The sequence below is a fragment of the Littorina saxatilis genome, linkage group LG9, assembly GCF_037325665.1.
Source record: "Littorina saxatilis isolate snail1 linkage group LG9, US_GU_Lsax_2.0, whole genome shotgun sequence".
In the NCBI taxonomy this organism is placed as follows: Eukaryota; Metazoa; Mollusca; class Gastropoda; order Littorinimorpha; family Littorinidae; genus Littorina; species Littorina saxatilis.
Genome location: NC_090253.1, coordinates 31,322,752 through 31,348,602, shown reverse-complemented (window position 1 = coordinate 31,348,602; position 25,851 = coordinate 31,322,752). Strand labels below are relative to the sequence as shown.

The following is a 25,851-nucleotide window of genomic DNA, read 5'->3' as shown; positions in this document are numbered from 1 at the left end:
ACGTACATACGCATTCACATACCTTTCATTTCATTTTGGTCGCATTACAGAAAATGGGCCGGAATGGAAAATTACGTATTTTCCCATCAGGTAACATTTCTCTGTTTGTAAAAAGAAAAGCTGTTTGCAGTGATCACGTTTAATCATTTTTCTGTTGTTTGGATTCCAGTGAAATATTATGGATTCGAATTAATCTAAGTGCTGGTACTGTGACTACACTTTTGAGACCTTCACATTGATAGTCAATCACATTCAAAATGAACACTTCGAGGAGAAACTGCAGTACCGAGTGCTCCAAATACACCCAGCATCGGGCAAAAAGGGTTATCTTACAAGGAAATTTAACCAAATCCGTAGCAAACGCCCAGTATCTAGCAAACGCCCACCCCCCACTTGTGACCAAAAGTTGTGCAGAGGGGTCACTACCTAGCAAACGCCCACCCCGGTTTATTTTAATAGAATAAGGTACCTGAATCTATTGTTATAGTGGGTTTGTTTATTTACAAAATATATACAGTCCCAAAAGAAACCAACAGTGATTTAAAATGTGTCCATATCACAAACCAACAAGTCGCGTAAGGCGAAAATACAACATTTAGTCGAGTAGCTGTCGAACTCACAGAATGAAACTAAACGCAATGCAACGCAGCAAGACCGTATACTCGTAACATCGTCAGTCCACCGCTCACGGCAAAGGCAGTGAAATTGACAAGAAGAGCGGGGTAGTAGTTGCGCTGAGAACGATAGCACGCTTTTCTGTACCTCTCTTCGTTTTAACTTTCTGAGCGTGTTTTTAATCCAAACATATCATATCTATATGTTTTTGGAATCAGGAACCGACAAGGAATAAGATGAAAGTGTTTTTAAATTGATTTCGACAATTTAATTTTGATAATAATTTTTATATATTTAATTTTCAGAGCTTGTTTTTAATCCAAATATAACATATTTATATGTTTTTGGAATCAGCAAATGATGGAGAATAAGATGAACGTAAATTTGGATCGTTTTATAAAAGAAATATTTTTTTTACAATTTTCAGATATTTAATGACCAAAGTCATCAATTAATTTTTAAGCCACCACGCTGAAATGCAATACCGAAGTCCGGGCTTCGTCGAACAATACTTGACCAAAATTTCAACCAATTTGGTTGAAAAATGAGGGCGTGACAGTGCCGCCTCAACTTTCACGAAAAGCCGGATATGACGTCATCAAAGACATTTATCAAAAAAATGAAAAAAACGTCTGGGGATATCATACCCAGGAACTTTCATGTCAAATTTCATAAAGATCGGTCCAGTAGTTTGGTCTGAATCGCTCTACACGCATGCACACACACACACACACACACACACACACGCACAAACACACATACACACACACACACACACACACACACACACACACACACATACACACACACATACACCACGACCCTCGTCTCGATTCCCCCCTCGATGTTAAAACATTTAGTCATAACTTGACTAAATGTAAAAATCATCACCATCGCTGGGAAGATCAGGTTTATTTACGAAAATAATTGATATCTGAAGGGAAAAAACATTTAGGTTTTGTTTTTATTATTGTGACATTGGATTTTTTTTCTTCAGTGAAAACAAAGTGATCCCAGCCTCAACATCTGTCAAAGTATGTGTGTGTGTGTGTGTATGTGTGTGTGTGTGTGTTTATTCTTCCGAATCAGTTTCACTTTGCGGCGGAAACATCTGCTGCCTCAAAGATATCAACGTTGAAACTGCCAGTCAGAAATATCATTTGGAGGCTTTTTGTGTGTTTTAATTGTTTTATTAAGTGTGTGTGTGTTGAAAGAATGGCCCATATCTGTGCTTTTGAAGTTGCAGGCTACAATGTCAGGACATAAAGTTTGCAAATGAGCAGAATTGTTTGTAGAATATATTACTTTAGCAATGAAAAGGTTTTCCTAATGGATGCTTACTGCTTTCATATATGTCAGACGGCTGTCGCCAGAAAAGCTCACGATCCATTTAATCTTGCCTGTACTTCTCTGTGATATCCATAGATCAAAAAGCACATCTTTAGTGTGTGCGTGCGTGTGCGCGTGTGTGTGTAAAATGAACACGGGCGTAGTTTAGCGTGCAATCGAATGGTTAATCACGCCTCAGCGTTCTTGTTTCTTCTTCATTTATTGGTGTGTGTGTGTGTGTGTGTGTGTGTGTGTGTGTGTGTGTTTGTCCCACTGTATTTCTCTGACATTGTTGTATCAATTATTTTCTTGTGAATATGCGATGACACTTTATCTTGCAAGGGGGTGTTAACCTAGCAACCGCCCACCCCCTACTTTTAGCCGAACTGTGCAGAGGGGTGGTGGGGGGGGGGGGGGGCGTTTGCTAGGGGTTTTACGGTACCACACATCCATGACAAGGGATTGAAAATCACAGTTAGTGATGACAAGCTTCAAAATAATAAACTAGAAGTTGTCCAAACACCTTCATGTTCATTTGAAAATCAGCTCAAAATCAAGGAACAGTCTTCAGGATCATTTCATCTTGAGGAGTGGCGACAACACTTTAAGCAGCTTGCTGAGCAACCAGTACCCAGCACAAGTTAAGAAATGGAAGACATAGCATTGCTGAGGTCACTTGCCCCATATGTTGCTGAATGCATGAAATCCTTTGGGTGCTTGAAACCATGGATACAGTTTCACCAAATGGTCTCAGAAGGAACGTTTCCAATGAACAATATTTGCTTTTAGTTATTTCTCGATGTGGTCAGATTTTTTGGAACACAAAGTACAATCGAAATGAGATACAGCAATGAAGTCAAGTGATTTTGGATGACTGGTTTTCGTCTGTTTCATGGACGTTTTCTGAGGTTCATGGGAGGACCAAAAAATGCAGGACAGCTTATTTAAAGGGTGTGCAGAAAGAGGTCGGTACAATCCGCTTGAAGCAAACATCAACTTTGCTGTTCCATCAGCAAAATGCCTTCAAAGTTCTTCCCTCACACAACAGAAACAAGTGCGCCCTGGTGTTCGTGAAGATACACTGAAAGCGGCTATTGCACAGAACAAAACCCAGATTAAGATCTGCTTTGATGTTGTTTCGACCTCAACAAAACTGTCCACCCACTCTCCGGAAATCTCAACATCCATCTGAAATCAAACTCAATCCACATTTCTGTATACTATTGAACAATGAAATACCCTAGTTACTCAATACAACGCTGTTTTTATGACTAAATCAACAACAGTCTTCCTGGTAAGCGACTCAGCACTGTTGTCCATACCAAATCAGCACCGTTGCCATGCTTTCGTCTCCACGTAGCGGCACCGTTGTTTGAAAAAGTGAACATCTGATCTTCTAAATCGATTCTACTAAACATTTCCTCCATTCTCAACAACAGAAATTAGTAGCTTCAGAGAGAACATATTCAAGTTTGTTATGGCAGTTACATTTTTCACTCAAAAGGATTCAGTGTGAAGAAGCAAGCATTTAAAGTCAAAAGTTTACCGCGGGAAGACAAAAATCAGCGTTCAATTAACCATACAAAAGAAATTCTGCATTAATCAACTCCTTGGTACCTTTGTTGTACAAGTCTAAGGTCTTATGCACTCGTATAAACAAGAACCAGTCAGATAAGCGTTCGATTTACCTCAAATCAAGGCTCCGCTGCAAGATCTGTCGCTGCGCGAAGCGAGTACGCGCCGTTGTTTGTTTCCGGCGATTCTCCGGCGTGCAGAGGTCGTTTCCGAAAAACGGAAATAAAAATCTTGTGCAATAAGTTTAGACGAAAAGTCTAGTCATTCTGCTTTCGGTTAGCTCTGGATACACATCCTGCGTGTTTACTTCGACGGTATACAGCGGGTTTTCTCGTGAATATATTTCTTGAAAGGTAATGATCAATATATTTTGCCTTTTATTGACGTTTGAGTTCATTGACTGTTGTTTTAGTTGATGTTTTTGTCATATTGAGTGTGACTCAATGTGTGCTTGTGTGAGGTTTTGTGTACTGGGGAAAGAGTCAGGTTAGTTGCGTTTTTTGAGGCCACCGCCTGCGTTTGCTTGGCTCGTTTTATTGTTAAATGACTGCTCTCTCTCTCTCTTTCTCTCTCTCTCTCTCTCTCTCTCTCTCTCTCTCTCTCTCTCTCTCTCTCTCTCTCTCTCTCTCTCTCTGCCTTTTTAAAAAAAAAAAAAATTTAATTTAAAAAAAAAAAAATTTTTTTTACTGTCATGCTTATCTTTTGTAATTGTTTTACGTACATATATATATGTATTCAAGATTAGAATAGTCCCTCTCTGGGCGAGGGCTGGTTGAAAAGAAGCTCGTTTATATTGCTTATGCCACAACCCTCGTAAAATAAAATTTGATTTGATTTGATTTGATCTCTCTCTCTCTCTCTCTCTCTCTCTCTCTCTCTCTCTCTCTCTCTCTCTCTCTCTCTCTCTCTCTCTCTCTCTCTTTTCCTCTCCGAGGACAGATTGTAAGAAAAGGCGAAGCCTTAAAGGCACAGCAGGGTTCCACACAGGCTCTGAGGTCAAGGGTATTCATACCCTTTCACCAAAACCGTAAAGGGTTTTCATACCCTTTCCTGATTGATCAAAGGGTATGGCATGTTGTCGGCGACTCGGTGTATTGCTTTGCTGTTTTACCAGGTTCTTGCATGTGCATGATGTCAATGTGTGCAAATTGCATTGTCAATTTGAGAGTGCTTTGAATAAAGGAAATAATTTATGACCATTGGGAAATGTCATATGTGTAAATTCTTGCTTGTAGCATTACAATAAGTGAATAAAAAACGCTGGCGCTGGACCCGAGTACTCTTCAGACTGGCTCGCTCCCCCAGAATGAAAGTTTTTGTCTTGTGCACGTGGATTTAAAAAAAAAGTTATTTATTATTTTACACAATTAAAAAAACTATTAGAGTAAAATTAAACATTAAAACGTTCATAATAAACAATAGTAAACAAGAATTAAAAAAAAAAAAAATAGACCGCCCATGCCGGGAATCGAACCCGGATCATTTTGGCCATAGACTCTCTTGTGCTCTCTGTCTCTCTTTCACCGAGACCAAACCCTGCATTGTAATTTCTTTGCCGAGACCATTTCCCCACCCGTTGTCTGGCTTGCAAATCATGCTTTTCTCGTCACTGCGTGACGTGTTCGCCGTTCAAGTCTCCCCTTTAGTTCAGGCTGTTCGCAAAGCGACCAGCCTCCCACCGCAAAAACTCCCACCGTTAAGAGTGGCTTTTGTGATTTATTTCACATTTAGGTCCCAGGTAACATTATGAAGTTTTAATACGATCAATCGGACCTATTATCAAGTTAGTGTATCAACTTTTGAACGAACTGCGCCCAGTAGTTTCCCAGCAATAAGCTGTTACAGATACACACACAGACACACAATTAAAGTCTGCTGGACCCTAGTACTGCGTACTCGGGGATAACACTTACACATTTACAGCAATTACCGTGGTTTCAAAACACTAGTCAGAGGCTGAGAGCTTTCACAAAATGAACAAGTAAACTGGCTTGAAATTCTGAACAGTAAACTTTTATTAATAACCCAGAACCCAGCCACCAACTGACAATTATGAGTTCAACAGTGCAGTGCCACACAGTTTTTTCCCCCACAAATTCAGGGTAATGCTATGAAAAGTCAGTTCAGTTCCACAACAACAAGAACATTATTATGAGTATCAATAAGTTTGAAATTATTTGCCTGTTCAGTTGTTGGTTACAAATTAACAACACACCTATCAAGTGCCTGTTGAAATTCACATCTGCAACACACTTGTGACTGTGTCTCTCCACAACAACAGTTCAATCTAAGTTCCAACACACTAAAGCGTGGCATAATTGAAAGGGCGTTGCAACGGCTACATGTCAATACGTCCCAATACCATTACGTCCCAGTACCATTACGTCCCAGTACCATTACGTCCCAGTACCATTGCGTCCCAGTACCATTGCGTCCCAATACCATTGGGTCCCAGTACCATTGCGTCCTAGTACCATTAGGTCCCAATACAATTACGTGCCATTGCGTCCCCGTACCATTAGGTCCCAATACTAGTGAATTTAATTTCTGAGATGTTACTGTGGCAGTGTAGCGACACGTTTTGTAATAAAAGTGCGTTTTGTAAAAAACATATTACAAATCGTGTTCGGATGACACAATTTTTATTACAAATCGCGTTCAACACGATTTGTAATACATTTATTACAAAACGCACTTTTATTACAAAACGTGTCGCTACATAGCAGTATTTCACAAATAAAAATAAAATAAAAAGATGTGTACCGGTGATGTCGGACAAACATGTGGACGGACATTGACCAAAAAAATGTATCGATAGGTTCCAGATGACACAAGAAGCAAAAGCGATAATATGTTTTCAATTTGCATGAAAATAAATTTATTTCACCACTTTAAAGCACTCAAAACGTATCCAATATCAAACTTACATGAAATGAATGAATCAGACATCTTATAGGAATTGGCCAGTTATCTGTATCTGTGGGTTACGTCGCTAGCATCCAGATTGCTGGCTTTGGCGCGACGGGTGGGTGTGCGCAGCGTCGTCGTTTATCGGCGGCTGGTAGTCAGCGCCGCCTTGAATGCCTCAGTAGAGGCTGAGTGGACAACTGTGTTGTCCAGGTGATTCCACTCTATTGTGGATCGTGGGAAGAACGACTGTTTGTATTGTTCAGTGTTGCAGCGTGGTACACCTGTTGTTGTTTTTTATGTAATTGTCTATGGGGTTGCTACCAACGTAGTCTGCTGTTTGTCTTCTGGGTCGGATCATGCGGCCAGCACGTTGAGGGGTCAGGAATTTGTCTGGAGGCATTGCCGGCACCAGCCCCTCAACCACCTCATGACAAGTTTTTAGCTAAACATCTCAACTCAATAGATCAGTCTCGTCACATCAGATTTGACTCAATTCGTTCTTAGTCTTCCGGGGTGCATAAGAATATAGACCCCCCGCGGGTTAGGGGGAGTCCCATATTGGTTGGGACGAGAAAGAATTTGCCCGATGCTCCCCAGCATGTCGTGGGAGGCGACTAACGGATTCTGTTTCTCCTTTTGCCCTTGTTGTGTAGAATATGGTCAATGTTTGTAAGGATTTTGGTCAAGCAGTGTGTAGGAAGTGTTGGGTCCTTTGTACTGGAAACTTGCATTCTCCCAGTAGGGTAATGTATTGTACTACGTTGCAGGCCCCTGGAGCAAATTTTTGATTGGTGCTTTTGTGAACAAGAAACAATTGACAAGTGGCTCTATCCCATCTCCCCCCTTCCCCCGTCGCGATATAGCCTTCGTGGTTGAAAACGACGTTGAACACCAAATAAAGAAAGATAAGAATATAGAACAATAAACTTAACATTCATTATTATCACAAAATTTGTGATTGACATTAATCTTTTTCAAATTATTAAGGTCATTAAAACATTCATTATTGTTGCAACATTGTGATGGGCATTAATCCTTTTCAACTATTTAACGTAAAGAAAACAATCGTTATCGTGACATGCTTGAAATTTTCTTCGCTTACATATCTTATTGATCTTCAGACTTTCGTCCCGAGATTTCAGTTGAAAGAAGAAACAATCCTTCTTCACTTATATTGAAGACTGCTGTATTTAGCTTCAGAACGAAACACAACTTTTAGTAAGCATGTCATGTTCAATAGCAAGCAAGTGCAATATCTTTCAATATCCTTCAATTCCCCGAGAAAAAAATCATTCAAAAGGGTGATCTGTTAAAGGTATTGCGGAAAGAATGAAAATTGTCTGACCAACGAAATATCTCACAAATCAATGTGTTTAACAGATTGTGTGTATGTATATTTATATATTTATTTATTTATCTCTTCTCCATCCTTAATCACTGCTCACACCCACCCATCCCTTCTCTCCCCTAGTCTGACCATGATGATCACGTACCCCATCCCCCCTTCCGCGGGTCCCCCCCTTCCGCGGCCCACACCTCACTGTGCTCACCTCACCTCCCCATTCACCCCCCACACACACACACACACACACCCACACACACTGCCCACCGCAGCGTTCAAGCATTGCTCAAGTAACAATTGTGTTGGGACGTAATGGTACGGGGACGTAATGGGATTCCTTTATGGGACGTATCGAGATGCAATTTTCTTGGGACCTATCGACACGCAATTTTGTTGGGACGCAATGGTACGGGACGCAATGGCACTGGGACCCAATGGTATTGGGACCCAATGGGATTGCTTAATGGGACGCAATGAGACGGCATTTTGGGGGGACGCAATGGTACTGGGACACAATGGTACTGGGACGTATTGGCATGACCCCGTTGCAACTGTATGGCTCTAATATTACTCTGTAACTCATGTCTTTGGGTGAAGTCTTGGTGTTTTGCTTTGCAAGTCACAACCGCACTGTCAACAGATTTCCTTTTCCTCATGGCTCCGTGCACTTGCAATGCCCTTCCAGTGATGTCACGCTTTAGGTCAGTGCCTACGTGTTTAATCATCATTTTGTTGGCCAGTCTCTCCACTGAGAGTCGGTTCCTTAGCTTTGACTTCCCCCGGTTCTGTTGACTAAAGCCTCTCAGTCTCACAGGGTACAGAAGTGATTGGAATATGGTCAAGAGAATTTCACCAAGCATGCTAAAATCAGGTATCGCAAACGTCAAAGTTCGTTGTTTTGGATCAACTGCAGCAGGCTTTCTTGGTCGTGGCATTTTCAAACACAAAGTCAGTGACAAAACTGATCGTCTGCAAACTTGCGCTCGCGGTCTTCGCGGAACCAACAGAACCGAAAATAGCGATGGGGAAGTAACTCTAGTCACACTGACAGCGCCAACTTCCTGGAGACAGTAAACACGTGTCGAGATCGCCGGTGAAGCTTTCCGAAATTAGTCTCCCGCGAAAATAAACCAAAAGAAACCCAAGCGTCGCATAACCAGTCGTACCGTTTGTAAAACGATCAAAGTCATACCCTTTTGCCTTTCAAGTCGTACGTTATTATACCTCTTGGCAAAATAATTGTTACTTACCGACACCCTTTCAAAGAGCGTCTCGTACGTGATTTGGGGGGTCAGAGGGTATAATACCTCCAATTTTACGTGATGTGGAACCCTGGCACAGTAAGCCTCCCGTAAACCATCACAGATACTGTCAGGCTTTGACACACAGTACAAACACCCTTCCATTTGAACGCTCACCAAACGGGAACATCCTAGGTGCCCTACGTAAAGCGCGAGCAATTAATTTTGTGCCGATTGCTCAGAGACAATCGGACCGTGGTGCGTTTTGGCGCTGGACCTAACTTTTAAAATCTAAATGATAAATTGACAGCTTGTTACACAAACATTCTTAAATCATAAAAGAATTCTTTTTTCATCAAGACAAGATCAGTACAATTCGAAGTTTTGAAAGTTTGAAAAAAAAAGCACGGAAGCAGGGTCACGCAAGGTCGTGGTTTTTGTAGCAGACGACGGTTTATGCATATCGCCAGTTCCTCTGAACAGTCAAAAGCCATCGCTAGAGTTCTTGTGAACCACAGCCGTTTGTTTCGTGCATAGTCAGAGGTACATAATAAAGTGCTATTGCAGATAAGCTCACATCGAATCGCATTTAAATTACAAACTGATGACTACATTGTGAAAAAGGGAAACTGGATCACACGGGTTCACGATGGCTCAGTGGTAAGATAAACCACGCAAAAATAAATTCTTTGAAAATTGCTCGCTCTTTACGGAGGGCACCTAGGATGTTCTCAAGCGGTGAGTGTTTAAATGAAAGGGTGTTTGTACTGTGTGTAAAAGCCTGACAGTATCTTTGATGGTTTACGGGAGGCTTACTGTGCCTTTAAATCTTAATCCTTGTAAAATAAAGTTCAATTCAATTCAATTCAATTCTCTCTCTCTCTCTCTCTCTCTCTCTCTCTCTCTCTTCGTAATTTTAATTGTGTAATCACACACACACACACACACACACACACACACACACACACACACACACACACACACACACAGAGTGTGTGTTGTCATGCTGCTTTAGCTTCACTTCAACACATAGGCAATACCACCAACCTTCACCGTCAAAGCTTTACGCAAAGTGGGACTGGATACACCGACGGAATAAAGTGTGTCGTTCGACGCAAGACCATACTATTCACAGTGTGGGTGAATGTTAAGTCCAAACATAGGCGCGTGCTGTGACTCTGGTCCTAGATAATTGTCGTCATGTGCAACCTAATTAATTATCAGTTTACTCCAAGTGTCAGATTTTATCAACCTGTTCAAGATTTGTTTCTTGTTCTCTCTCTCTTTCTCTCTCTCTCTCTCTCTCTCTAGGTCACAAGTTAAACTAGTGATCGATTGTCCGGTAAAAGGCTTTCTAATGTTTAATCACTTAGTAAAGAAAAGGCACGTCATTCAAACATCTATTTTGTTTGTTTGTTTGCTTAACGCCCAGCCGACCACGAAGGGCCATATCAGGGCAGTGCTGCTTTGACATATAACGTGCGCCACACAAGACAGAAGTCGCAGCACAGGCTTCATGTCTCACCCAGTCACATTATTCTGACACCGGACCAACCAGTCCTAGCACTAACCCCATAATGCCAGACGCCAGGCGGAGCAGCCACTAGATTGCCAATTTAAAAGTCTTAGGTATGACCCGGCCGGGGTTCGAACCCACGACCTCCCGATCACGGGGCGGACGCCTTACCACTAGGCCAACCGTGCCGGTTCAAACATCTATACTTTACAGTATGATCGTTTGCTTATGATCATCAACATTGTTCTAGTGTTACGGGCAGAAGAGGTACTTCTCTACTTGAACAGTGTCCCTTTATAATTTTATGAAACGTGCAGGAGAAGATCTTTGCGGGTAAACGAGAAGCAATTTTACACACACACACACACACACACACACAAACACACACACTCACTGACAAACACACACACACTAATACCAAACACACACACACACACACACACACACACACACACACACACACACACACACACACACACACACACCTACACACAAACATATTTGCAGAATGGACATTGCCGGATTCAGCATTCACTGAGTTAAAATCATGGTTCTATTTCAGGTCGCTGTTTCGGAACGAGTTGTGCGAAACCATGGCAACGGGAGCACCACCCACTCCAAGAACCAGCGAGGAAAGAAAAGAATCCCTTACGTGTTCTTTGTGCCTTGAAATCTTCACCTCCCCGAAGTTACTTCCGTGCTCTCATTCTTATTGTCTGAAATGTCTTGAAGATCTGACGTCACGCACTTCCTCGTCTTCCTTCCTGTGTCCCCAGTGTCGTCATAACGTCACCATCCCTCCTGGCGGAGTGTAGGCCTTTCAGAACAACTACTACCTCCACGCCGAGGACCTGGACAGAGCGCGAGACGGAACCCTGTGTCTGACCCATCCCAAGCAAGACCTGGACCTTTACTGTCAGGACTGCCAGGTCGCGGTGTGTCTCAAGTGCGTGCTGACCAAACACAAGCAGCACGACACCACGGATGTGTGTGAAGCGGCCAGCCAGGTCCAGGCTCAGCTGAAGCGAGACGAGGTCCGTGTGCAGGAGGCAGTGTCCCTCATGATAAAGCGAGTGACGGCAGACGAGGCAGAGCGGCAAACCGTGCAGGACGAGAAGGCGGCAGTGGAGAGCGCCATCAGGAGGAAACACGCCACGCTGGTGGCCATGGCGGACAAGTTCCGTGATGACTCGCTGGCCTCCCTCAACACAGTCACCACTCAGCTGGACACTCGGCTCACCAACGACCTGCACTGCCAGCGGGACAACCTGCGGCAACTAAGTCAACTGCAACAACGACTGCAAGAGTCCGTCAGCGGCGGGAAGGGCTGTCAACTGCTGACGGTTGCCAAGGAGATGAGAGAGGGGCGGGGCAGCCCTCAGGCTGTCAGCAAGCTGACGTCAGTAGAGAGAAGCTCCGTAGGTCGGCCTGTACTGAGCTGTAAGTTCACAGAGGATGACGTCACGCAGAACGTCCAGGGTTTCTTTGGCAGCGTGGAGACAGCGTGGATGGAGAAGACAGCGCCTGAAGTGAAGGTCGTGGAGCAGTTCCGCTGGTGGGGAGGAGCCAGATATTGAGGTCTTCAGTCTCTGTCCCTATGATGACGGTACAGTGTGGATGTCGTTTGCACGGCGAGGTCTGAAGGAGGATGCTCCCAGTGAGAAGTTTGACGAGAAGGGGAAACATGTAAACACACACAAAGATGCAACTGGTAAGACTTCGTGGAAAAGTAGGGTTGGTGGGAAAGGAATGCTCACATCACCGGCAACAGGATGGTTGTACACTTATAACAAATCACAGAGAGAAGCTATTTTTAGAGTAAACAACAACTCGTCAGGAAAGGCTGACATCAAAATAGAGAGAGTAACATCAGAAGACCCATTTAAAACAGAACGAAAAACGGAGTTCATCATCCATGTGGGAGCCCACCGCGCGTTGGACGTGGACAGCAGCGAGCAGCTGTTCGTTGTGGTGGAGGAGGCCCAAGCCCCCGACGGTCAGCGTAAGGTCCATTTGTACCATCGTGGTCACCAAGCCGCCGTGGCCACCTACAGTCCCCCCACAGCCCGCTGCCGCCCGTCCGACGTGTGTTTCTACAAGGTGGCTGGCCAAGAGCGCCTGGTGGTGGCGGACGAGGCCACGGACAGTCTGCACGTGGTGAGCGTGCAGGGCGGGGAGATGCGCTTTGAACGCTACCTGGCCCCGGGCTGTCCGCTCTTGGTGCAACCCACAGCACTCAACACAGACACTCAGGGTCGCCTGTGGGTGGCCTGTAGAGGGGGCGCCATCCTCGCCATCACTCCCATCGCTTGAAGGAACATCTGTGGACTGCCGGCATGACTGTTGTTGGTTAATATATGCGGACACATAGGATTACACGCTTGTGAAAATTCGGAAGCCGGAACATTTATTTCACAGTAGCAATGCGATTCTACCGGAAATTTATTTCTAGAGTATATTGCTTCATTTCAAGGTTGGAGGCCTTTTTTCGGCAGACCAGTTTCTTCTAGATTCTAGAGTAAACGTGGAGGGACACTTAGGCAGGCTTATTGATGCTGTAATTCTGTCTTGATTGACATTTGAAAACATTGTCCCCATAAGAACCCATTGTAACTGTATTGAGACATCGCTGCTTACACGTTATTTCAAAAAATTAAAAAGATTATTAGACAGCTACGTGACCATTGTTGTCAAGAATGATACTTCGGATCAAAATGGAACACATGCTATATTTATAATCGTGTATTTGTGGTTCAAAGTGATAGTATGCTTTTTGCGTCTTCTCCGATTTAACGGCATGGAATATTATTTCATACGGGAAAAATATATCAAGCTGATTTTAAATACGGCGTGGGTACCTTACTGGTAAGAAAGTATGAGACAGTCACCCACATCGCTCAGTGGTGATATTTCCTTGTCAGTAAATCTTAACGTTAGAGTTGGAGTTAACCAACGGCATTTCATGTACACTATCATAATCAGAATAAGACTGTAAAAAAAGTGACGTACATTATTATAATTGGACTGACTCGTCTGCCGATCCTGATGTACATTTGCATTGAGTTAGTCTAACTAGTGACCTTGAAATGTTTGAATGAATGTAGAGCAATTAACCGCAAACTTTGGTTAAATGATAGATATTCGATCAGTATTGATGAGTATTCCGTAAAACAGCACGTGCGCACATATGCTGCAAGTCGTTACAACATTTGCATGGAGTTTCAAGAAATAATGATTCATAGAGAATACTACATGGCTCGTTGTGTGATATCAGATTTACAGCTGTTGCCTTTAGAAAATGAAGCTTACTTTTCTATATTTGAAAAAAAGCACGTGATTGTAATTGTAAGCCTGGTATCACACACAGCAAGCCACGTAGAATACTGTTTATCCTTCATTCTGTAATTGCATGGGAGCCTCAAACTTCGTGTGGGACTCGTCGGACTGTCTAAATTGTAGACGCGTCTTTTGGAACCTCTCTTCCGACATTGACATTTCTGACATGAAAAGTGATACCAGCGTCCCAAAATATGCCACGTGCACAATAAGATATAAAGTGTCACGCGTTATCAAAATTCTTATTGAGAAAACAAAAACAAATTTCGAAGATAAAGTTTGTCTCGGTGACTTGGGCATCGTGAGCAGTGGAAAATAACTTCTCTTTTTTCTGCATTCATGGGCTGCAACTCTCACGTACATTCTTGTTTAGTTTTGCACGGGTGGGCTTTTCGTGTATGACTGTTTTTACCCTGTCATTTAGGCAGCCATACGCCGCCGCTTTCGGGGGAAGCATGCTAGGGTATTTTCGTGTTTCTATAAACCACCGACCTCTGACATGGATTATAGGATCTTTTCTATGCGCACTTGACATGTGCTTGCGTGGTAAGTTAATTAAGTTATCGAAAAGGCTTTGCAAAAGACCGGCAAACAAATTTATGTTTAAAATATGATAATAATTGATTTAGTTACTGAAATTGTAATAAATGATCCGTTTAAAATGTCTCACATATATAATTTCTGCAAATCTGTGTGTGTGTGTGTGTGTGTGTGTGTGTGTGTGTGTGTGTGTGTGTGTGTGTGTGTGTGTGTGTGTGTTTAATTTTTCTCGTGTTTTCACTTTACCCCTCTTTTTCAACGTCTTTTCTGTTTCCCGACCCCTCTCTTTTATTTGGAGCCACAGGGATACACAATTCGCAGTTTTCCGCTTGTTACTTCTCTTACCTAACAGAAAAGCACCCAGTTATCTTTCAGCATTTCCGCTTTTTACGCAAGGCCTTATAATTAAATAGTATGATTTGAAACAACTGTACAATTTGACTTTATTCGGCAAAGAAGGAATTTGGTCAACAAATAATAAGCAAAGTAACATGGCATTGCGTCATGCACTCGACAACACCTGGACACAATCTGTGCACAGACGGATGCTCCAATCGATCTCATTCGTAACTGCACGACATAGGAACTTATATAATGTGTGCGACGCGGTTCAATCAATATACAAAGATAAGCACCATATGTTACTTACAAAATGGGAGAATGACTTTAATTCACCCGCATAACAATGCCTCAAATCGATTAGTCAGCGTGATAATTATGCAGCATTCTAACAAGCACACACCCCAAACGCCACCACAACAACCGACGATAGAAAAGTCACTTCTGTGACAAAGACCTTTCCTACCTACCTGGCTTTGCACCGATTCTTCAATTAAGGACACTTGCAGGTAGGTGTCTTGTTTTGTAATGCATCATTGCAGCTGGTGCCCTAATAATCTAATGTTACTTGCGTCAACCTTTCGATTGTTGCTTTGAAAAGACGAACAAAGGCTCAGCAGTGATATTTGCTAGCTGCAGACTAAATGGACTAATATGAAAACTCAAACACTATTAATTGTAAGCCGCCTGCCAGTAAAGAGAACAAGTCTGACTGGGCCATCTTCTATACTTTTCGGATTGAAGATTTCTTTCATGGAGGTCATGTGACAGCCGTTCAACCGATGGTGCACCCAAAATCAATCGAACCAAAACATATTGTGACAAGTCCAGAATCGTAACAAATCAAAACGGTGCATAATTCATCAATTTATACGAAGGCAACGACATAATTATCAGTAATCATTTCATAAAAGTGAGTTTCGTTAGGCGAACTTGCTTATTTCCGGTGTAACGACAATCCGACAATTGGCGGTAAACGTTATAGACGAGAGCCTGAAAAGGTTACACGAAAGACATGATGAGAACTCACTACCAAATTCGTCGCCACATTTGTATCGTTTATTTTCTTAAAATAAGTCTTGTTTCACAATAACTAAACGCTCGTTCAACCATTCCCTGTGTGCAGTTCCTGTTCCTGTTCTTGTGTGCAGTTTTGTCCCTGAGGGATCACGTACATTGTAGATATCACAAGTCGCTTTTGCCAATAAAGTAGCACAGCTTCTTGTCATTATCAAATTCTACAGCATAGTCACTTTTCTCTCATTTCTGTTCTTGAGGCATCTGCTCAGTGCGAGGGGAAAACATGAAGCTACAACTTCTTTTTTCAGGACCAATTTTCGTTCTACTACCCCCCCCCCCCCCACTCCCATTTCCTCTCCTTACTCCGAGTACTGATCGAAATTAAAAACGAACTGTAAAGATATCGATGCACACAGTTTTAAACTTGTTGTGCTCCTTTGCAAACTTGTTGTTATATTATCATGTGTGTGTTTATGAATAAAATACTGTTTACACCAAAGATGCACAAAAAAGGTTCATTATCTCATTACTTTATTGTGCCAATACAAGGGGATGTCTCTAGTACGGTCGCAGTATGTTTTCTCTCAGGTATTTCTGCGACTTACTATTTCTTTAACTTTGATTATCTTTTCTGTTCTATTTCTCGGGTTGAAAGTATTTTCTTCCGTTGTGATTTCTGATGCTGCTGGTACTGTAAGTTAGCTTCTTCTTCGAAGAAAAGTGTATGTTGCGAGTGAACCAAAAATAGACTGATCCGAACAAATAAGTCGTTGGGGGAAGGTTCTGGGTGGCCGAGTGGTAACGCACTTGCGCTCGGAAGCGAGAGGTTGCGAGTTCGACCCTGGGTCAGGGCGTCAGCAATTTTCTCCCCCCTTTCCTAACCTAGGTGGTGGGTTCAAGTGCTAGTCTTTCGGATGAGACGAAACACCGAGGTCCCTTCGTGTACACTACATTGGGGTGTGCACGTTAAAGATCCCACGATTGACAAAAGGGTCTTTTCTGGCAAAATTGTATAGGCATAGATAAAAATGTCCACCAAAATACCCGTGTGACTTGGAATAATAGGCCGTGAAAAGTAGGATATGCGCCGAAATGGCTGTGATCTGCTGGCCGATGTGAATGCGTGATGTACTGTGTAAAACAATTCCATCTCACACGGCATAAATAAATCCCTGCGCCTTGAATATGTGCGCGATATAAATTGCATACAATTTTTTTAAAAATAAATAAATCCCTGCGCTTAGAAGACACTAGTACCCACGGAATACGCGCGATATAAGCATCATATTGATTGATTGATTGAGGTTCTCAGTTAGGACAGGAAGCGCACACCTCGACACCTCATTACCTCCAGTCCACACGAAGACACTAGTGTAAATAAATTCACTCAAAACTTAAGAATAAAATCCGCATAAAATAAAGTGTTCATTAAGTTTCTTTAGGCTGAAGTCGATCCTTTGTGTGACAGGGGAGGCTACCGCTCCTTTCACAGCAGATTCTGCACCCGGGTTGTTGGCCTTTAAAGTCAACACCTGTGGTTTGTAGAGTTCTGTTTGTGATGGGGTCTGGTGGTTTCCGATTGTCTGTATGTTCATGGAAACCTTCGGGTTTGCATAACAGTATTTATAGGGCTAAGAAATTAGCCCTAATATTTTCAAACCTGTTTGATTGCACTTCGCTTCCCGAGGTGATCGTGGTGTTTCGGCACTCGGTTACATCTGGCGCTGCGAGCAGGATGGGACTCGGCATGATATGTTCAGGTAATGGCATAATATGACCACTGAACATTTTCGTGCTGTTCCCATTCTGCGAACTTGGGATGGACAGTGGTCTCCCGGTTCGGAACTTCGGGACGAAGTTCATTTCAAACGGGGGCGATTGTGACAGGGGAGGCTACCGCTCCTTTCACAGCAGACTCTGCACCCGAGTTGTTGGCCTTTAAAGTCAACACCTGTGGTTTGTAGAGTTCTGTTTGTGATGGGGTCTGGTGGTTTCCGATTGTCTGTATGTTCATGGAAACCTTCGGGTTTGCATAACAGTTTTTATAGGGCTGAGAAATTAGCCCTAACATTTTCAATCCTGTTTGATTGCACTTCGCTTCCCGAGGTGATCGTAGTGTTTCGGCACACGGTTGCATTTGCAAAAGCGATTACCATTTTTTTAAATAAACTTTTCTGTTAACTCAAGTAGTCATGAGACCAGAAATAAAAATAATGAAATAGGGCTCAACATGCTTATGTTCGAAATAACGACTGAAACTTCAGTATGCGGTATTAGGCTTTTCCGCCAAAACCACTACTGGTGAAATTTATAAGATTCTATTGTGTGCATCTAAACAAATCAACAACTCAATTATAGCATCTGAAGAAGAGTGAAATAGGAACAATATAAAACACCAAAAAACTTTCCTGGTTAGTTGGAAAATACACCCACACAACATCTTTGTACCAATTTTTGAAACTGGAAGTCAAGCAAGAAACACAAACAAACATAAGATTAAACGGGGGAAAAATGATGACTTTTCTAAACCTTTGTCACATCAAAGTTAGGTATCCCTTTTACCACAGAAAAAAATGAATACCCTTTAATGTGCTAAATTTTGAGCTATGGTCCTCCTACTACCCCTACCCACTATATTTACAGAAAACATGCTTCCAGTCTTCACCAGACAAAGAAGGAATTAAAGGTGGCCGTCTACATTTTTTTCAATAATGTTATTGTTAGATTTCGCTAAAAAGTTATGTCAGATGATGAATGAACCATGAGGAAAAAAGTTAGAAAAAAAAAGAGTAAAATGTTTATCTTATTGGCTCACGTAAGTGTAGCCTATGCGATCGTAACTTTGTCTGTCTGTGCGTTTGTGCGTGTGTGCGTGTGTGTGTGTGTTTGTTTGTGCGTGTGTATGTCTGTGGTAGAAACTTTAACATTTCGTCATTTGAAGACGTCACATTATGACGTAAGAGGGTTAGACGTCACGCGAAGGAATTACTGAAAGTCTCGGTCATTGTTATTTTGAGCGGGCCGAGACTAGTTGGCAGTCGTGTCCCTGTAAGTAGGCTACATGCAGACAGACAGATCTAGATCTAGTGTCTCGCTTTCTTGCACAGTGTCACCTATGCTTACTGTGTGTGTATGTGTGACGGAGTGATTGAGTTTGTGTTACTGTTTGTCGATTTCTTACGTGAGCCTTGAAGGCTTCGCCTCTTGTTTTTGGGAAGTGTTAGTAACACTTCAAATATTTTGTTTTTCATGTGCAGAGACCATGTGCTTTGCCTATAAATATCGAAAAATCAAATTCATGTCACTATGCTGACAGCCACACCCACGCAATCACAGTTTGACACTGGGTATTGGAGCGCTGTCCAAAATTTTTTTTAAACGAACGAAATGCACGGTATTTGAGAGGAGTTTTGCCCTCGGCATTTTCCAAATCAGGATATCCTACTACGCTGGAATACTACCATGAATTTTCAAACGGCTACCCTGGCTTCGTCCTTCCTGATCGAAGGGGGGTGTATTGTTGATATTTGTAGGTAATAGACTCAGCATTTTAATGGTCAAATGTCGATTTCTGTATAAAAATGTAGACAAGGACCTTTAAAAGGGACATGACAATTTTAAAAGTCAGAGCTCTTTGCCATTTACATGGCTTGCTCCCTGATCAATGACTTGCCCAGCCCTCCTCTAGGGGTCGTCATCCTGACTGACTGACTCAAAGTCCTCCTTACAAGCTCTTGCAGGAGAAACCCAAAACAGAGGATAGATGCAAAACGAAATCCTCTTTCTTGCACACCAAATTATGACAAACGGGACTGCGCTGTCCTTCATGTGGCTTCCTTCCTACACGGGAAGGCGGCAAGAGAAGCAGCTATGTCAAACTTGCCAGTGCCTGACATCCGGCTCTCCTCCTCACAGCTGCTTACCAAACTGAAAAAAAGAAGAACGAGAAAGAGCACTCTCAAACGAGTGCGAGGTGAAAGGCTGGGTCTACCTTCCCTTCAAAAGGAAAGGTCACCACCTGCCACTCCCCCTCAGCTCTCCATGAGGCTGCTGCGTCGCTTACGCACAGTCAGCAGCCGCATATACTGGGACCATGTGACCTGCCAATGTGGTGCAGTTGGCCACATCACACACGTGTTTGAAAGCTGCAGTGCGCTTAAACAGGAGATGGCTGACCTTGTTCAATACAGAACGGAGAAAGCTGCAGGGCCCTTAACCAGGAGATGGCTGACCTTGTTCAATACAGAACGGAGAAAGCTCTTAACACCCTTGACTTTCTCCGACCCCACCCATCACTCGGAAACAAACCGATGATGATCCTGGCTACCACCCAGAGCAGTTCATCTGTCGCCAGTTGGTTCTAGACCGCTTCCTAGCACGCCCAGCTTGGAAACAATACAGACACCCTCGCCTGGCCGAGGCAACCGCCCGCGACGGAAACCAATCCAAATGTGCCTCCAGGAAAGAGAGAATGCTTAATGACCTACAAGCTAAATATTTCGCCGACAGGATATACATTTTAATGATGGGGTGATTATGTTTGATTATAGTTTTGGTGCGAATACGGTTAGGGTCCGGTTGGCCGTATCTCGTTTGACCGTATGATTGATGTAGCCGCTGCCCAGTTAACCGTGACAGTAACTGAAGCGTTGTAGTGGTTGACGCGTATTGGACAGTCTCGTTTGATCGTATGATTTTACCTGATCGTGTGCCGGTGTGTGTGTGTGTGTGTATGTGAGTATGTGTGTGTGTGTGTGTGTGTGTGTGTGTGTGTGTGTGTGTGTGTGTGTGTGTGTGTGTGTGTGTGTGTAATAATAATGTAATAATAACTAGACATTTTCAAGGCCCTTTAGAAAAGAACATATACAAAATAGAACAATTAAATGTACGACCTACATAAAATAATTAACCATACGGACACAAATCACCACGTGTACTGTTCACACAATATTCTTAAATGCTAAACACACTATATATACACACATACCCAGCGAACCCTTTCATCAATCGTGCCAACATTGTGGGAGAGGAGTACGTGTAGAAATGGAATGGAAAATACATTAGGCCGGGTTGGTGTAGTATTGTGTAAAAAAGAAAGTTTTCAACTGTTGCTTGAAAGAGCTGAGAGAGGTGCAGTGTCCGACAGAGAAAGGAAGAGAGTCCCAGAGTGGTGGTGCAGCACAACAGAAGGTTCTTGCTGCGTGCTCAGGGCTCTCTACGGACGCCCATCCTAGTGCGTCCCGGGACCCCCACTTTTAAATCTTAGATGGTCCATTGACCCCCACTGCAGTATTTTAGAGGGTCCCTGGCACGTTTCATGGTCAAATGAATGACTATGAACGGTCAATTACTACTAACTGACTAACCACACCACGATCCACTCTCGCAGTCATACAAAAGAGATCAATCCAACGAAAGTAAACAGTTTCAAGTGCCTGTTTATACGCAAACTCGCCACCTCCCTTCTCACAACTGGAATCAAATAATAACGACGGCGTCTTCCAAACCTGACTCTGGCTATAAGAGTCAGCCACTGTTTGCAAATTAAAATAGCACGCTGACCGTGCAAAGCTGGAAGTACCTAGTTGCAAATCTACAATACTATTTCGCTCAGATATCTTCACGTTGCCTCGGCTACACGTTCATCACAAGGGAAAACAACGCTGATAGACGACAGGTGAGAGGGTGTTACCGCATGGATGCACTTAACTCAGTGTCAGTGTTTTTCACGGAGCATGGGACTGTGGTGTAGCCATGCCGCTCCTCCTTTTCTGTGAAGCGTAGCTCGGCCGTAGAAAAGACCCCCTCAGATCACCACGTGCTGTCTTGCCCGGTCATTCATCCAGTCTTCGTGACGACCAAAGCCCAATGCGAAGAGCCCAAGGTGAAGAAGCCCCCAAGGTGAACGCCCCAAGGTGAACGGAACAGGGTGAAATCCCGAGGTGAACGACTCAGGGTGAAAAGGAACGCCTCAGTGTGGAAAAGCTGGAAACAAAGAGTTTAGGTGCAGTTACCATGTCACAACTACCCCCTTCATCCAGTAAAGTAAAGGGTTAAGAGTTATTTCTGATATGCTGACTGTTAGCAAATGGTTACTGACATGTCGAGAACATGGATAGCAGCATGCTAATATATATTTCCTCGACATGTCTTTTATTATTTGCTAACAGTCAGCATATTAGAAATAATTCATACTGCAGCCAAGAGAAGCTCGAGTGCAACAGGAACATGACGACACTGTAGTGCAAATAAATTCCCTCAGAATGCATTAAGAAAATCCACATAAAATAAAGTGTTAAAATAAGTCTCTTTGGGTTGGAGTCTACCCCTTTAAAAAGCTATAAACAAAAAATGAGTGAATTGTTTGTTAATTCAAGGAGACCTGAGACCAGGAATAAAAAAATAATAGTGCTTACCGTGCTAATTAAAATAACGACTGAACTTGAGAATGGGGTATCTGGCTTTTCCAGCAAAACCACAACTGGTGAAATTTATAAACATCTAAACAAATCAACAATTCAATGATCGCACCTGAAGAAGGGTAATTTATGAACATAATTATACACAAAAACACCTGCTCTGTTGGTTGGTTGGAAAATATCCCCCCCCCCCCCCCCCACAACATCTTTGTACCAAGTTTTGAAAGTAGAAGTCAAGCATGAAACTGAATCACGAACAAACATAAAAATCAACGTGACAAAAGGGATTAGACATTTCTACAACTTTGTCACAATCAAATTAAGATTAATATCCGTTTAACTACAGAAAGAAAAAAACATCGTTTAATTTGTTTGTTTGTTTATTTGTTGCTTAACGTCCAGCCGACTACGCAGAGCCATATCAGGACGAGGAAGGGGGGGGATGAAGGGGGCCACTTGTCAAGCGATTCCTGTTTACAAATGCACTAACCCATTACTTGTGTCCCAGCAGGCTTTAGTAAAACTAAATTAATACCTACTGGAAGATTACCAGTTTCCAGTATGTTAAAATAGGCTTAACCTATCTACTGCTGGACTTACATCAGAACACTAACAGATTAAACTATACATGAATCGCGAGACAAGCGGCAAGAGAAGAGATTTTTGGAAAAAATACAGGTGAATGAGCAAGAAGGCAGAAAAAAGAAAAGAATTCATGAAGAAAAAGAGAGCATGACAGGAAAGAGGAACCAAAAATCTACCTAACAGCAAACTAGAAAGCTCCTGCGGTTCCAAAAACAGGAGGGGCCTTTAATTTCATAACCGCAGTGCCCCACTGCGGGAACATCGTTTAATGTGCTAAATGTTGAACTGTGGTCCTTTTACTACCCCATCCCCTATTTATGTTCACAGAAAAAATGTATTTTCTTCTAGTCTAAGCCTGTAGAAAAAAGAATTAAAGGAGAATGTTTCATATACCCTAAGTACACCGAATGTTCAGGTTAGGAATAAAAAACAAAGGAAGCGTTCAGCCCTTATTAATAAGATAATGTATGGACTATGAGACTATCAGATTTTGCACAATAATCACCACTGAATAAATGAGAAAAATGGAAAATAACAACGATTTATAGCTTTAATACCGGGTTTACATCAGTTGTTTTACCATTGCTGTCTATTTTCACATTTAGCCAAGTGTTGACAAAATGTTTTCACATAGACAGGAAATGGAGATGAGGGTGGTGGTCTATGTGTGTCTGTCTGTGTATATGTGAGTGAAGAGCGTTTCAGAGAAAACTACTTGACCTATCTTCATGAAACTTTACATCTGAGTTCCTGCAAATGATATCCCCGGATTTTTTCTCATTTTTAAAAATAAATGTCTTTGGTGATGTCATATCCGGCTTTTGTCCAACCATTATTTTTTGATCAGATTGATTGACATTTTGGTCAAGCAATCTTCGACGAAGCCCGGACAATGGGATTGCCTTTCAGCTTGGAAGTTTAAATATGAACTAATGGTTTACTGGCTTGTCACTTTCTGCACGCTTTTTTTCGTGAACGTGTCCGAGCTTGTTTGGCTTATGGTGAACAAAGCCATAATGTTTTGGTAAAAAAAATGCAGTCTCTTAATTTTATTCTGTGAGTTTTACAGATTAACTAAATGTAGTAATTTCGCTTTATGCAACTTGTTTTTAATTTTGGGATACGTCAATTGGGCGTAAGATCTATTTTAATTCTGGCTTAACGTCAACTGTTGTGCTTCATTTCAGATTTTGGGATCTAACATATCACCATGGCAACAGGAGGAACTCCAAACCCTATTGTACAAAGGAGGGAAGCTCTAACTTGTTCCCTCTGCCTTGAGATATTAACCTCCCCGAAGTTACTGCCATGCTCTCACACCTACTGCTTAAAATGCCTTGAGGATCTGACGTCACGCCGTGGTTCTGGTTCCTTCCTGTGTCCCCAGTGTCGTGGTGACGTCACCATCCCTGTTGGCGGCGTGTCGGCCTTTCAGAACAACTACTACCTCCACGCCGACGACCTGGACAGAGCGCGAGACGGAACCCTGTGTCTGACCCATCCCAAGCAAGACCTGGACCTTTACTGTCAGGACTGCCAGGTAGCGGTGTGTCTCAAGTGCGTGCTGACCAAACACAAGCAGCACGACACCAAGGATGTGTGTGAAGCGGCCAGCCAGGCCCAGGCTCAGCTGAAGCGAGACGAGGTCCGTGTGCAGGAGGCAGTGTCCCGCATGACTGAGCGAGTGACGGCAGACGAGGCAGAGCGGCAAGCCGTGCAGGACAAGAAGGCGGCAGTGAAGAGCACCATCAGGGGGAAACACGCCACGCTGGTGGCCATGGCGGACAAGTTCCGTGATGACTCGCTGGCCTCCCTCAACACAGTCACCACTCAGCTGGACACTCGGCTCACCAACGACCTGCACTGCCAGCGGGACAAGCTGCAGCAACTAAGTCAGCTGCAACAACGACTGCAAGAGGCCGTCAGCGCCGGGAAGGGCTGTCAACAGCTGACGGTTGCCAAGGAGATGAGAGAGGGGCGGGGCAGCCCTCAGGCTGTCAGCAAGCTGACGTCAGCAGAGAGAAGCTCCGTGGGTCGGCCTGTGCTCAGCTTTAAGGTCACGGAGGATGATGTCATGCTGAACCTCCAGGATTGCTTTGGCAGCGTGGAGACAGCGTGGATAGAGGAGACAGCTCCTGGAGTGAAGGTTGTGGAGCAGTTCCGCTGTGGGGAGGAGCCAGACATTGAGGTCTTCAGTCTCTGTCCCTATGATGACGGTAGTTATGTGTGGATGTCGTTTGCACGGCGAGGTCTGAAGGAGGATGCTCCCAGTGAGAAGTTTGATGAAAAGGGGAAACATATAAATTCACAAACAAATGCAATGGGGAAGAGGTCGTGGAAAAGTATAGGGGTGGCGAGAAAGGAATGTTTACAACACCAACAGGAATGCCGTACACATATGACAAGTCACAGAGAGAAACTGTTTTCAGGTTAGACAACAACTCGTCTGGAAAAGCTACCATCAAAACAACCAAAGTGGTACCTGAGAACCCACTCAAAACAGAAGTCATAACAGAGTTCAGCATCCAGGTGGGAGCCCACAGCGCGTTGGACGTGGACAGCAGCGAGCAGCTGTTCGTTGTGGTGGAGGAGGCCCAAGCCCCCGACGGTCAGCGTAAGGTCCATTTGTACTGTCGTGGTCAGCAAGCCGCCGTGGCCACCTACAGTCCCCCCACAGCCCGCTGCCGCCCGTCCGACGTGTGTTTCTACAAGGTGGCTGGCCAAGAGCGCCTGGTGGTGGCGGACGAGGCCACGGACAGTCTGCACGTGGTGAGCGTGCAGGGCAGGGAGATGGGCTTTGAGCACTACCTGGCCCCGGGCTGTCCGCTCTTGGTGCAACCCACAGCACTCAACACAGCCACTCAGGGTCGCCTGTGGGTGGCCTGTAGAGGGGGCGCCATCCTCACCATCACTCCCATCGCTTGACAAGCATGTTTTCTGCCTGCTCGAGGTGGATCCGTTATTGAGTCCATAGTAGAGTAGAGACAATTGCGATTTTGTCGTGACTGCCACCACCATCTGGCACTCTATTTTTTTTATGAAAAACTGTGCCGTTTTCTGTAGGTTGTGAATTCCTGTGGTAGC

General features: G+C 43.5%; 2 protein-coding genes across 3 annotated transcripts; both read left to right on the top strand.

Annotated features, from left to right (window-relative positions):
* Positions 1–3,742: 3,742 nt before the first annotated feature.
* On the top strand, positions 3,743–14,526 carry LOC138975865 (uncharacterized). Of its 2 annotated transcripts, none has more exons than XM_070348634.1 (2): positions 3,743–3,872; positions 11,091–14,526. In XM_070348634.1, the coding sequence occupies exon 2, from the start codon at positions 11,590–11,592 to the stop codon at positions 12,103–12,105; it is 516 nt and encodes a 171-aa protein (XP_070204735.1). In that variant the 5' UTR covers positions 3,743–3,872; positions 11,091–11,589; the 3' UTR covers positions 12,106–14,526. The 2 variants fall into 2 exon arrangements, with proteins under 2 accessions (XP_070204735.1, XP_070204734.1); XM_070348633.1 differs by lacking the exon at positions 3,743–3,872 and adding an exon at positions 3,935–4,005.
* Positions 14,527–14,789: 263 nt separating this feature from the next.
* Positions 14,790–25,203, top strand: LOC138975864 (tripartite motif-containing protein 3-like). The gene is made up of 2 exons (XM_070348632.1): positions 14,790–15,252; positions 23,955–25,203. Exon 2 carries the CDS (start codon positions 23,978–23,980, stop codon positions 25,199–25,201), a length of 1,224 nt encoding a protein of 407 aa, XP_070204733.1. The 5' UTR covers positions 14,790–15,252; positions 23,955–23,977; the 3' UTR covers positions 25,202–25,203.
* The last annotated feature ends 648 nt before the right edge of the window (positions 25,204–25,851 follow it).